The sequence below is a fragment of the Anguilla rostrata genome, chromosome 17 (genome assembly GCF_018555375.3).
Source record: "Anguilla rostrata isolate EN2019 chromosome 17, ASM1855537v3, whole genome shotgun sequence".
Lineage (NCBI taxonomy): Eukaryota > Metazoa > Chordata > Actinopteri > Anguilliformes > Anguillidae > Anguilla > Anguilla rostrata.
Window position 1 is genome coordinate 3,189,777 of NC_057949.1, and position 13,249 is coordinate 3,203,025.

Consider the following 13,249-nt stretch of genomic DNA (forward strand, 5'->3'; position numbering starts at 1 on the left):
ACAGCCTGGAACACAAAGGGAGGATTTCCTTCGGAATCTGTGGCTTTGAATGTGGGTGTGGCCAGTACACACATTTTTGAAGATTTTTGCCTGGGTGGGCCCTTCCACCCTTGATTTCTGTAAACACCATGGATTACTTCAGGAGTCCTATCAGTTAATCAGTTTCAGCAGCTCTAATGGCCGTTGGATTCCTTAAAGTCTGAGGAAGATTTTTTTGTTCACGTTGAAAATGTCAGTCAATCTGTGGATCAGTTTTGGTTTGGAGTGGCATGGGTGATAAAGTGCACACTCGCCACAGGGTTCTTTTAGATGTGTCCTTCATTTAAAAAAAAAAACACCAGAGAACAAACTGGCGGGAGCAGTGGTCCTGCCACACGTCCTACATGTCAGGTTAACTGTGCATCAGCTCCTATCAATCACGCGTTTCGGGGGGAACCTTCGCCAAGAGAATGCGCCGGACTGGCAGCTGCTCAAGGCCTATCTGGCAGTTTGTCTTCTCAAAACATTTGAGAAGACAAAGTCAGGGACTTTAACTACAGTGAGAGAGAGAGAGAGCTCTCCAGAAAGCTTTCTTTTCTAAGGGGTGAGACGACCCTAAGGTGATTGGCTGTCGTGCTGATGGTCCAGCGTCTGTGCTCGTGATTGGTTGCCACCATGGTAACTGGGCATCACTGCTAATGTACAGCAATGATAAAATATACTGACTTGCTTGAATAGACCCTGTGTTTGATTAGAATTTCATAAATGTAGTCCAAGCACAGGAGATGAATATATATTTGCCTACCGCGGACAATGTGTGTAATTAGATGTAAGAGGAGAGTGAGGAAAGGCAAATATTTAACGAGGTGCTCTGGTCTGAATGTATGATTTGATATGTCCTAGAACTAGACAAGCAACCCGCTGAATTAATATTTTCGAAATGTCGTCAGCTTTAAGCCAGCCCAGATCCGAATTAGGACTGCTTTAGACAAAATGCAAACGAATGCAAGAGTGACAGGCAGAATGTGCAGAACTGGATGAGTGTCTGGGTGAGGATGAACCATCTTCTGAAAGCATTGTCCTCAAGTCACGAAGATGATGTTTCAAAGTTATTCCACCATGTACGGAGAAGAAAACGGGTACCGGCCATACCTTGCAGTATGTAAGAGCTCCAGTCTGCAAGGCCTTAGCGTGAAGGTGCTAGTCGAGCTTAGCGTAGCCGCTCTAATCCATAAAAAACCCCTCTCAAGCCCTTTGAGCTTCTCCTTAGCGGCGGGTCACTGGGTTTGTGCTGTGGTGCCTGTTCCTTCACCATGAAAGGATAATGTACCGCTTGCGCACTTTGCCAGAGGAAGCTCTACTGGGTAAGGGCTGTGTGGGTCAGTCTGTCTGTTCTCATCTCTCACGTCTCTCAGTTATGTTCATGCTGTCGGCAGTAGCCATTTTAATTATTTTTTTTTAATTGGTTAGACATGGTGCAAAGATATTATTTTTTTTTAGAACAAAAATGGCTCCCAAATAAATGCATGTATAAACTGTCATCAAAATGGCGGACTTGTAGGCTGCTTTACAGGTTGCGGAGATGTGTAAACCATGCAAAAAAGAAACATCAAACTGAATAAATGTGACCAGCATGCATGAAAATATGTATTTCAAATACATGTTTAAAGTACTGTGTCCTTGATCTCTCCACCAATCTGAACACATTTCCTTTCCCTGTGGATGAAGTTAGTAGGCCAGTATGTTAAAATTCTTCTGTGGATGAAGTTGTAGGCCAGTGCATTAAACTCCTTCTGTGGATGAAGTGGTAGACCAGTATGTTCACCTCCTTCTGTGGATGGAGTAGTAGGCCAGTGCATTAAAATCCTTTTTTATCAGTTAGTTAGCTCAGCTTTTACTACTATACTGAGAACATTTGGTTAATCTGTGCTTTGACAAGTCTGTAATGCAGTTTACCGTGCTCTAAATGAGATTATAGGATGTTGCTAGGGATATTATAACGATTCATTTTAGGGCTGGTTTTCCATGTTATCGTGAAGCTACTTCAGGCTGTTTCTCCCCCAAGGGAATCCTCTTCAACTGCACTGCGGCTGCACTTAATGCCCCACAGTCGATCCAGCTTGTTTACAGTCATTTATCACAACCTAAAGTATATATCACAGAGAAAGGGATTTCGGTCTTATTTTAACAGTGGTTATATTTCTCTCCTGTCCTCATCGCAAGGTTGTTTGTATTCTGGGCTCGCCAGGCAAATGCACAGCAAAGCTCCACGTGAAGGTTAAACCTGCGTTCGTGCGTGCGTGATGCACATTCATAATTTATCACTGGTTCAGAATGCATTTCGGAGTTATGAATTCAGAATGAAAACACGATGGCTTATTTGACCATGTTATGGCCCAAGACTGCCGAGTTTCAATAACCGGCTGTCAGCCTATAGCCAAACATGTTTAAATACACACCACAACGTTCTTTGCCAGGGTACAATGTATGTATTTATTACAAAACCCCAATAACCCAATACAACACAAAAACCCACATACAAACAGGTAGACAGGACAGAAATAACATTTTTATTTCTCAAATTTTGAAAACCCTGACGGGACGACACAGAACATAGGTCCCCTATCTAGTAGCAGACGCAGTGTTTTGATTGATTTTCCCCATAGCCCACTGGTTCGCTTATACGCCACACAGAGAAATGACACCGTATCGTGTTGCGGCGTCAGCCTGTGACAGTCTCAGACGTCCTGCGAGATGGCCAAACGTAGCCGTCTGTTTTTCCACACGGACGAGCGGCGCGCGGGGCGCGAAAAGGCTCGGGGTTCGTACGCAATGCTTCTGCTAGCTCAGCAGCTCGCCAAGTCGTCACGCTGGGCCCGCCGTGACAAATCGCGCGTCAACAGCTTTTCTGCTCGCCCGCGGTAGAACCCGTGGGGGAACGAGGGCTACGCTCGCGTAAATGGAACCCTTTGGCTCATTTGGGAAAAGTTGAGACGGCTGTGAAATGGCTGCCCTCCTCTGGCAGGCCGATAAAAGCATTCCTCCTTCGAGCGCGAGCCGTTCAAGCTGCGCCCGTCTCCGTGGCACCCGGTTGCCAAGGTGAGGCCCCTTTAAAGCCAACGCTCTCTCTGGCCCATGGAAGCTGTGGGCTTCTGTCCGCCCCGAACCAGAATGGACCCCGCAGGCTCTCTCTTGGTGGCCAGGCATTCTGTTTCAGTGGATCCTGATTTGTGGAGGGCTGGTTGGCAGGCCTGAAATGGTGGGGGGTGGGACCAGAGGCACCATATTGGGGTTGGGGGGGGGGTTAGGGCGATTCCAAGGGCCAAAAACCCTGGCCGGGGCACGTCTTTTGCTTCTAAAAAGAAGGAAAACCCCACACACTACTCTACAATGCTCCCATTTACTGAACTACTGTGTTCACACCCTCAGGTCTCCATCAGGTCAGGTGTATACTGTGTATGTATATAGCTCAATAAATGAGAGCATTGAAGAGCAGGGTGTGGGGTTTTCCTTCTTTTTACATTTGAACACTCCTTCCCTGTAACTCTAGCACCTGTGAAAATACTGGGATATGTGCATACATTTATATATTTTTTTTCTACTTTGACCCTTCTTTCTCTAACGTGCTGCAGACAAGAGTCTGGCTCCCGTTCTTATAAAAGGTAGTAATCTAATCCATAGAGTATACAGTGCCTCGATTGGTTTTCCTAAGCTATAAAGGGCACCCTTTAATGTTCCGGCATAGTCCACAAAATAGATCATCTGATTCGCCCTTTTAACTTCAGTACGATTCCCATCACATCCATGCTTCTTGGAGAGAGCAGGAATGCTGGTGCATATATAGGCAGGGGCGTCCCTGAGCTTTTGGGGGCCCTAAGCAGGATTTAATTTGCTGACCACCCCCCCCACCCCCATGATTGGGTGTGGTAGTGATTGCAGTGATTCCGGTTTTGTATTTCAAACACAGGCTATAAGCTAAGACAGGGCCCTTTTGTAGGAGGTGGGGCTCCACGTGCAGAACGGGAATCTTGTGTACAGTACGGGGCGGCACCGCATACAGACTTTTAGAGTCTCCATTAAACAGGAGCTGCATCTTCACAGCTGCATCTTCAGAAGCAACTGGTCTCATTTTACGAAGCGTCGTCGTGCAAAGTAGCGTGTCGCACACGCTGTCTGCTGGGTGTTTGTTTCCTTGTCTGCAGATAGTAAAGATGAAGTGTTTTGTTTTTGGGTGTTTTGGTGTTCGGCCAGTTCTCAGGCATGGCGATTGGGGTGGGGGGGGGTGGGGGTATTGTAAAGTCTCAATGAGGCGTGACGGGAGGGGGGGGCGCTAGTCTTAAGGGGAAGAAGCAGGAAAACATTGCGGGTTGGCATGGTTACTCAGTGCGGCAGCTGTAACGGGCTGGCCGTCTTAGGCTTGGCTAAATGGGCACGGCTGGGCCTGCGCAGCGTTCAGCTGCCAGCCTGCGGAGGCGGACTGGGAAGGCCTCTGGGAGGGAGGGAAAGGCCTGGGTTCAAAGCAGGGAGGTGACTGAGCTGCGTACTGGTTAGAGAACTGGTTACACATAGAGTCAAAGCTAGTTACTTGACGTTGCGCAAACGCTGATTGCATTAATTGAAAATGAACACGTGTGCTAACATTTCATCCTACCTATCGAGGTGTCCTACCGCGGACAGGTATTGCGCATGCGCACAACACAAGCGCGTTATTTTTCTCGTGTTCAGTGGCACACCTATACATTTACCTCGTTTTTCGACCGAAGGTTTTTAATTGCATTTTTTTCATCATTAGTGAGGTTTGTCTTAACCTTTAATTTCATTTGTGGTGTTAATTCAACATTTTTCAAGTTTATTATAGCCTACGATACCAGCTTATTGTTATCAGTATTATTATTGTAATATCGCCTCGCGTTGATTGTAGTCAACACACCGATGAGGTCACGCACGCACTTTAAGGCATATTTAAATTGGCTACTTTATCAGGTACACATACCATATATTCTGCCGTACTACAAATAAGTAACGTTTGTTCTGCGTCACGATACCTGTTTTTGTTATTGCACGCAGAGGTTAGGTGACGATGGCGTGTAACACAACTTATAGGCTACTCTGAACAAGCCATGTCAGACTGTATTGGCCTTATTTATGTGTACTTGTTTCAAGAAACGTGGCAGCACAATCTTGCTGTTTTTGGCACTTATGTACTTTATGAAGAAAAATTGTTTGATATTTCCTATGAAAACCCCAATGGTGGGATTTTCTGCAAATTAGGCTATCGAAATAGGCTGCCTGTGTGTTACGGGCAATATGCCACTACTAATAATATTTGTATGAAACATAAATTGTAGTTTAATGTTAGAAGCATTGTCTTGCGGTGAAGAGATTTGCGATTAGAGGAACGGAATAGCCCTTGGCTCTTGGGCTACGAAGTATCTGGAAAACCCAGGCAAGAACACATTTGAGATTGTTATTGGATGAATTAATGAAAATAATAATATATTTGGCTTAGAAATATTTCCAAATGAGTTGCAAAGTCCTACCGACTATTTGGGCTACTAAAATAGCAGTTTACTTGCGATAATCGGCTATTTTCCGATAGGGTAGCAAAACTGGTCTGACATTCCGACAAGGTGGCACAAATCGACAGAAACCCGGTCGTTTTACAGTGGATTCTTTTTAATGTGGCAGGCAAAAACTGGTGCATGAATAATAATGACTAAAAAACCGTGGGGACAGAGACGAGATCGTTTAAATGACCAGCAAATGGACGTAATTCCAACATAATTGGAACATCTTATCTCATTTTATAGAATTGGGCCATTTTTAAGTGAATTACGTTAATGAATGTGTTATCTGAGTTAAAGAAATATTTTTCTCTGTACAATGAAGTGGCCCATTTTCATTGTAACATAAAAATTACCGAGGGCAGGTTTGTTGTCAAGCCATTCCGATGTCTGTAATGAAAAATAATCCACGGTCTTGCATGCCTAACAGTGGAGTCTTCCTTTTGCAACCATGACAACTTCCATGACCACTGACAGTTCATGGTTTATAAATAGACTGCGCCGCATTACTGCCAGGTTTCAAGTTGTAAGACGTTTATTGCGAGTGGTAATCTGTGATCATTGTGAACTGGACGTTACTTTTCCTGAGGTGCATTTGCATAAAAATTGTCATGTTTGGTGTTAAAGTATAGCTAACACAATTTAAATATGGTTTACTCCGACAACTCACCCTGTTGCTAGCTCTCTGGTGGTGCAGTTGTGTACAGCGCTGACAGTGGGTGCTTAATATTAAACGGGTGCTGTGAGTCGTGCGTAATATTTTCCTGGTAGTCGCGAGACTGTTTAACTGGCGCAAAGGCATCGCAGTCATTTTGTGGATTCCCCTCTGATATTTTTGTTGCATTCGCCAGTCCTAAAATATTTAGTAGTGGGGATGGAAAAGGGCTGGAAGAAAGAAGAGAAGCCGTCAGCTCTCCCAGTGCGTCTTTTCCAGACTTGCGCGTTTACCAAGACACTCGACTGAGGGGTCGGGAGACACCCAGGAATGAACCTATAGGCTTGACCTCACATGAAGCGCTTCTACCGTTGGCCTAACGAAGCGGATCGATTTCACGCTCCGTTTCCTGTCTGAGTCCAGACGGTCGCTACCCTTCGCAACGAAGCCATGGTCGATCCTTATATATTTTTTGATTTGTTACCAACTTTATGAGGCAAGATAATCGGCGCCTGGACAGGAATACGTCTTCTTTACTGTTACTTTAGCTGTATGCCCTCAAAGTATCTCAACAGCTGACCGTTTTCACTGATACTGCTGGCTGTGTTTATTCCATTAACTCCTAACCACGGCTGTTGTGAAAATAAGAAAAATAAATTATCCTGCAAAAGACATCAGAGCGCGCCGTTCCCATTCCCATAAAAACAGCCGCTTTCCTGGCAGGGAGACCCCGTGAATTGCGGCAAGCTGTCTTCCCAGTGCAGAGCCTTATTCGTGGAGGTCACGGGTCGGTGGAATTATGGGCAGCTTCGACTGCTTTGTGGGTCCACTTTCCCAAATCTAAATCTGAGGCACAAAAACGTGTCTGAACCAGCCAGTGGAGAGAGGCTGTTTACTAAACACCAAAGCGACCGAATGAACTGTAATTAGACGTTGGTTAATCTGAGTGAGATACTCATCGTCATGTTTTCGTCGTCATCGTTGTCCTTCTCAGGTTTCGTTGTCTTCCCAGAGGAGAGATTGCCTGAGATCAGAGCATATATGTGAACACAAGTTTGTACCTTTTACAATTGTTTTAAAAATAACCACCAATATTTCGTACATCTCGATGACTGGAAAACGGCGATGTTTCTCCACCTCGTATCATTAGGTTTGTTTACCAAGCCTTCTGCCTTATTAATGGATTCGAAACAAAACCTGACAATTAGCTAGTAATTTATGGAAACGATACGAAACACTTTAGCCTCTATTCAGCTGGAGACGAAAGGCTGTGTAAGAACAAAAAAGGGACTTGAACTCATTATCTTGCAGATAATTGGTGATTAAAATCCTTCTGCTTCGCTTTATTTGTTTTATTAATTGTATTCCTTTTTGTGTCCTTTAAATTTGTAAAGCACCTTTTAACATGTTTTGATAAGTGCTAAATAAACCTATCATTATTATTTTTATTGTGAATCAAAAGGTTGTGGACCTGTGTCCGTGTGGGTGTTTGCGATTAAAGTCATTCTGCTGATGCGTGTTTCATGATTTCCAGACTTGTGGAAAACAGTTGGATCTTAAACAAATGAAAATTTTACCCGTGGGCTAAACTGAGGGCATCTGATTGTGCTGTTTGCTGTGTGGAACTGATAGGGGAGGTACAAATAAAATATAATTGGCAATCCTGTCAGCATCATTACGTTTTAACACATTGTAATAAGAGATATTAGAGCTCAGAATATTTCAAATGCGTGCGTGTGTGTGTGTGTGTATACCTTTCATGATTAAAATGTACCCTTGAAGTCATAACCCATTAGAGTCTCTGTATTGGTGCTCTTATACAGCTCTCGTTTGTGCTAATCACAGTCACCCAGGTTTTATAGCCAGTTTGGTCCACCAGGAAGTTGTATTCAAAGCAAAGGCAGTGTTCAGTGGGTAAACACCAGCAGCATATGTGCTAGTGGACAGCCTGCGTTTGTGCAGTTGCCATAAAACACCATGTCTGGAAGAGGCTGTGATAGCAGGCTATTGTTTCTGCAGTGATGACATTATTATCATTACCCTTATCTCACCTAACCTACACCCACCCCCCACCTCCCGTTACTCACCTAGACTGACTGCCCCAGGAGGACATCATGTGTCATATGTTTTACTGACAGTTCATTGAGGACAAACTTAATTTTTGGCAGCTCAGCCATGTGACAAAACAGCTTTTCCTGACATTCATGTCATCCATTATGCTGTGTCATCAACTGACGTTGGTGTCTCTATTCTGCCACTGTGCTGAGACTGCTGGCCTGCCCCCTGCTGGCATTATGGACAATGACAGTAGCAGATGTTAACAGGTGTGTGTGTGTTGGATCAGGGTGTTAGCAGAGGTGTGATTCAGACTCTCTGCTGCCCCCTGCAGGCCTGTCGGGTGTTAACAGGTGTGTGTGTGTTGGATCAGGGTGTTAGCAGAGGTGTGATTCAGACTCTCTGCTGTCCCCTGCAGGCCTGTCGGGTGTTAACAGGTGTGTGTGTGTTGGATCAGGGCGTTAGCAGAGGTGTGATTCAGACTCTCTGCCCTGCAGCTGCGGTGTTCAGTGTGTGTTGTTGATCAGGTGTTAGCAATGGTGTGATTCAGACTCTCCGCTGCCCCCTGCAGGCGTGCTGGACGACGCGGACGTGCGGGTGATGCTCCGCGGCTCCAGCATGGTGAAGGTGCGGTCGCAGCGCTGGCAGAAGAGCCGCAGCCTCCGGCTGCTGGAGGACGGCGTCACCGTGTGGTGCGAGTCCAGCAAGAGCTCCCGCAGGGCCAAGGCTCAGCAGACCTGTGAGTGGGGGGGGGGAGGGGGAGGGAGGGAGGGAGGGGAGGGAGGTGGGAGAGGGGGAGGGGAGGGGAGGGAGGGGGAGAGTGGGAGGGGAGTAGGGGAGTGGGGGAGTGGGAGGGGGGGAGGGAGAGATGGAGGGAGAAGAGGGAGGGAGGAAGAGGAGAGACGGGAGAGGCGTGGGAGGGAGGGAGAGAGAGAGCGGGGAGAGGGTGGGATAGAGGGAACCAGGAAGGCAAAGAACCTCCACAGGAAACATGAGCTATGTTCAGAGCATGAGAAATGAAGAATTTCCTCCTTTTGGTTCCTGTTTCAGAATGACTTCCTTTTTCGTTATTTGCTGTTGTAAAGACACCGAAGCTCTGTAGGATTGCTGACTTGGTCTCCAAAATCTCAGAAGGTGTCCAAGTGCTACATGGCACCCAAGTGGCCAGTTGTCTTTAAAGGCTGACCCACTGCTTACATCCGGGCCAGCAGAGTCGCAGAGTTCATGTTGCCCCTGTTTGCACTGATAATACAGGAGCGTGACTTAAGGCCTGACGAATGCACAGGTGCCTCACGTGTGTTGTGAGTGTCTACTTTTGTGTCTGCCGTTTAAGTTGATTTTGTTTGTTCAACAGAGAGACCTACTGTAATAACAGGAGAGGTATTCACTCCTACTTGGCTGTGACATCACTGTGTGTGATGCCGTAAGCAACCCAGTCTGCGTCAAGCCAGTTTTCACATATACACCGAATGGCCAAAAGTATGTGGACACCTGACATCCAACATCTCATCCAAAATTATGGGCATTAATATGGATTTGGTCCTCCCTTCACTGCTATATCAACCTCCACTCTTCTGGAAAGGCTTTAAACTAGATGTTGGAGCATTGCTGCAGTGATTTGTTTCCGTTCAGCCAGAAGAGCATTAGTGAGGTCGGGCACTGAATGGGCTATTAGGCCTGGCTCGCAGTTTTCTTTCCAGTTAGTCCCAAAGGTGTTGGGTGGGGTTGAGGTCAGGGCTATGTGCAGGCCAATCAAGTTCTTCCACACCGTTCTTGACAAAACCTCGCTATGATTTCGGGGGCATTGTCATGCTGAAACAGGAAAGGACCTTCCCCAAACTGTTGGGGAAGCATAGAATTGTCTAGGATGTGATTGTACGCTGTAGCATTAAGATTTTCCTTCACTGGAACAAAAGGGCATTACACATACCATGAAAAACAGCCTCAGACCAAGGGGTGTCCAGATACTTTAGGATATATAGTGTATTTCCTGCTTATGTGGTAGCCTAGCCCTGCTCTTTATACAGTCCTTTTCCTTTAAACCGCTCTGTGAAATGGGTGCGCATAGGGGTGAGAGAGGACTGGTCCACAGGGACACGGTGTCCCTCCTAATTGGGTCACGGGTGTCGTCCACAGTGGTGAGCCAGCCCACTGGCCATTTCAATGTCCATTATTAACTCAATGTCTCGCTGATTTATGTACTGACCCCCTTTCAGAAGCTCTGGGGGGTGTGGCCAGAACATTAGAATGTGTCTGGAACTCTGAGGAGGGGGAGGGGGGGGGGTCACATGATCTTGGCTATGTGTTGCACAAGTCATCCTCACCCTTCCCCCGATGCAGGCTCAAGCTCACTGTCACACACATGTATACTGCATGAATTTCGCCTATGCCCCCCCCTCCAGCTTTGAACTGTAAGTGAGCCACTTTCATGTGAAGGAACACAGCTTGTGGGGCCAGGTGCAAGGACTGGGGGGTGCAGGGGAAAGGGGTGCTAGGTTGCGACTGGGAACGCAACTCCCAACCTAAAATTAGTAATGACATTGACTCTCTCACAAGTGCCCCGCCCCCAACCCGCAATTCACTCGGCAACAGAGTCTACAGAGGGACCCTAGTAACGTAAAAGAAAATTTATGTTTATGTGTGGAGTGCACTGTCTCACCCATAGCTTACAGTATTTACACAGAATCCATTCAGGCAGCTGTGTAAGATGGTTCCAGAGGCCCCTGTGGGGCCCACACTGCAGCAGCAGGTGCACAGCGCTAGCCTGACGCTGTCCCAGGGCACTGCACCTGCAGCTTGCGGCTAACGGCTGACCGCTGTTCAGGGGGGCTTTAGGGGGGGTCAGCGGTCTGGGCCTGCCAGTGCCATGCTAGCTGACCGTCCTGAAACCCCTTCACCACCCCCCCCCCCCCCCCCTTTCCCCAGAGGTCTGGAGCATTGGGGAATCGGTCACTTCCTAGCCTATCACCCACGGCTCTAAGCAAATTAAAATGGCTAAAGGGTTAGGTAGCTTAACGGGAGACAGAGCGCTTGGATTGTCACACACATCAAGAGCTTTTTCCCTCTCCCACAAGAGAGCTTTCAGCAGTAAAACCTGAATGCTGGTGGTCTCCAGAGAGAGGCATTTAGGATCTGATTTCGTACTTGTCCAGGAAGAGTCTGTGGAAATGGCGTCTCTGGACTGGGTTAGGAGCAGTTCAGAAGCACATCTCTTTGGAGGCAGGCTAGCTAGCGCTCCGCTAGCACACCGCTTTGTTCCTCCTATTTAGAACTGCTTAGTCAGGCTGACAAGGGATGCTACCTGTTCTCTGAGAGACGGGTGCTATTTCATACAGAGCTGATGCAGAGAGTTATTGCAGTGTCCCAAACAAGAACATGGGCCCATCTCAACCGCTCATTTTTACCTCCTTGCATCCTTCTCTCGTGTCCTCCTTTCGTGTCCAGCATCTCCTCAGCTCCACGCATCAGAGGACGCAAGGAAAGGAATCAAGGAAACGTGTATTAGGCAAATGGAATGTCCTTGCTCTTACAAGCGTCAGTTTGAAGCCACGTCAGTTACAGACGTGGCAGATGGAGAGAGGCAGAGCCACGGGTCGATCACTTTTATGTCACACGCTCGTGTTCACTTGCTCAAGCATCCTTCAGCCTCCTAGCTGAATAAGCGATTATAATTACTGTCTGACTCACTGACTCACTGTGGTCATTAAAGATCTCATGACACTTATCGCTTAGAGTAGGGGGTTCCCCCGTGTCCTGGCTAAATCCCAGATCTGGCTCTCGCAAACTGCCACCAAAATCCCCAGATTTAATTGGCTGAATAAATTTTCTCTCCCTCTCCACGTTCGCTAATGTGTGGTGAGCTTTCTGGCGCAAAATGGCTGCCGTGCATCACCCAGGTGGGTGCTACCCATTGGTGGTGGGTGAGGTGAGTTCCCCTTCACTGTAAAGCACTTTGAGCATTCGGAAAAGTGCTGTATAAATGTAAGGATATTATTATTATTATTATTGTAATGAGCTCCATGTGTCCATCATCCTGGGCATAAATATTTACATCGTTTAAAATAAGTACAGTCTCAGGGGTGACTGGGAAAGACGCTACGGTCGCTCGCACGCACACGAGCGCCTCGCGCTGTGAGGCTGTGTTTGATATCCCGTTACGGACCTGCCTGTGGGGCTTTTTTTAACCGCGCGGTGTCTCCTGGCTGCGGCCCAGAGGCCCGGTGACACCGGAGCGGTGACTCCATCACGGCGGACCCCATTTTTAGAGCTCATCATCTTTCCACCCTCGTTCTCTAGACCCAAGTTATGAAGGTTCTGTTTTCCCTCAGCAATGCAGATCAGACCTGGGTCAAATACATGTTTGTTTTGGATTCAAATACTTTTTTCTGTGCTCTGTTGATCTTGCCTGGTGTAACTGAGCCTGCCAATATGACCAGAAGGCGGGGTTTGCACTTTTTGAGAGTATTTCATTGGTTCCAATGCACCAGACAAGATCAGTAAAGCGTAGAAACGTATTTGAATCCAAAACAAATACGTATTTGACCCAGGTCTGATGCAGATATGTCAGTTGTTGATTTACACATGGCTTGTTGTTATTGGCTTGCTGTCCGTGTTTCCCTTGTTATGGTATGTGTAGTAACATTTGAGTTAACATTTGTTCCTTGTTAATATCATTGAACATTTTTATTCTTTAAAAAAAAATTTTTTTTTTTACTCAGGATGTTGAAATTATTTAAAAGGCACATTTATTGGTCTGTAGTTTATGGGTTGCCCTCATTTCACAGAAAAATTATTTGGAGCCAAGAAGCTCTTATCGACTTGCCCACAGTGCTGCCGGAGCCAAGAAACCGATATCTCCTCTGCGCTGCGCTGCTTCATTGTTCTGAGTCCCTCTTTCTAATGTGTATTTCCCTCTCTTCTAGCTGAGGGGTTTCAAACTCTTTAACTCCAGTCCTTGAGGTCCTGCTGAGGTTTAACTTCGGTCCTGAAGGACCAC

At 46.7% G+C, this 13,249-nt stretch overlaps 1 protein-coding gene across 4 annotated transcripts in view; it reads left to right on the forward strand.

Moving 5' to 3' along the window:
- The window catches only part of LOC135244163 (1-phosphatidylinositol 4,5-bisphosphate phosphodiesterase delta-3-A-like), a 54,361-nt gene that overhangs the window by 22,161 nt on the left and 18,951 nt on the right, over positions 1–13,249 (forward strand). For all 4 annotated transcript variants that reach the window (XM_064316407.1, XM_064316404.1, XM_064316406.1 and 1 more), the window contains exon 2: positions 8,825–8,992. In XM_064316407.1, coding sequence (XP_064172477.1) covers positions 8,854–8,992 — 139 coding nt within the window. In that variant the 5' untranslated portion in view covers positions 8,825–8,853. The remainder of the gene's footprint in view (positions 1–8,824; positions 8,993–13,249) is intronic.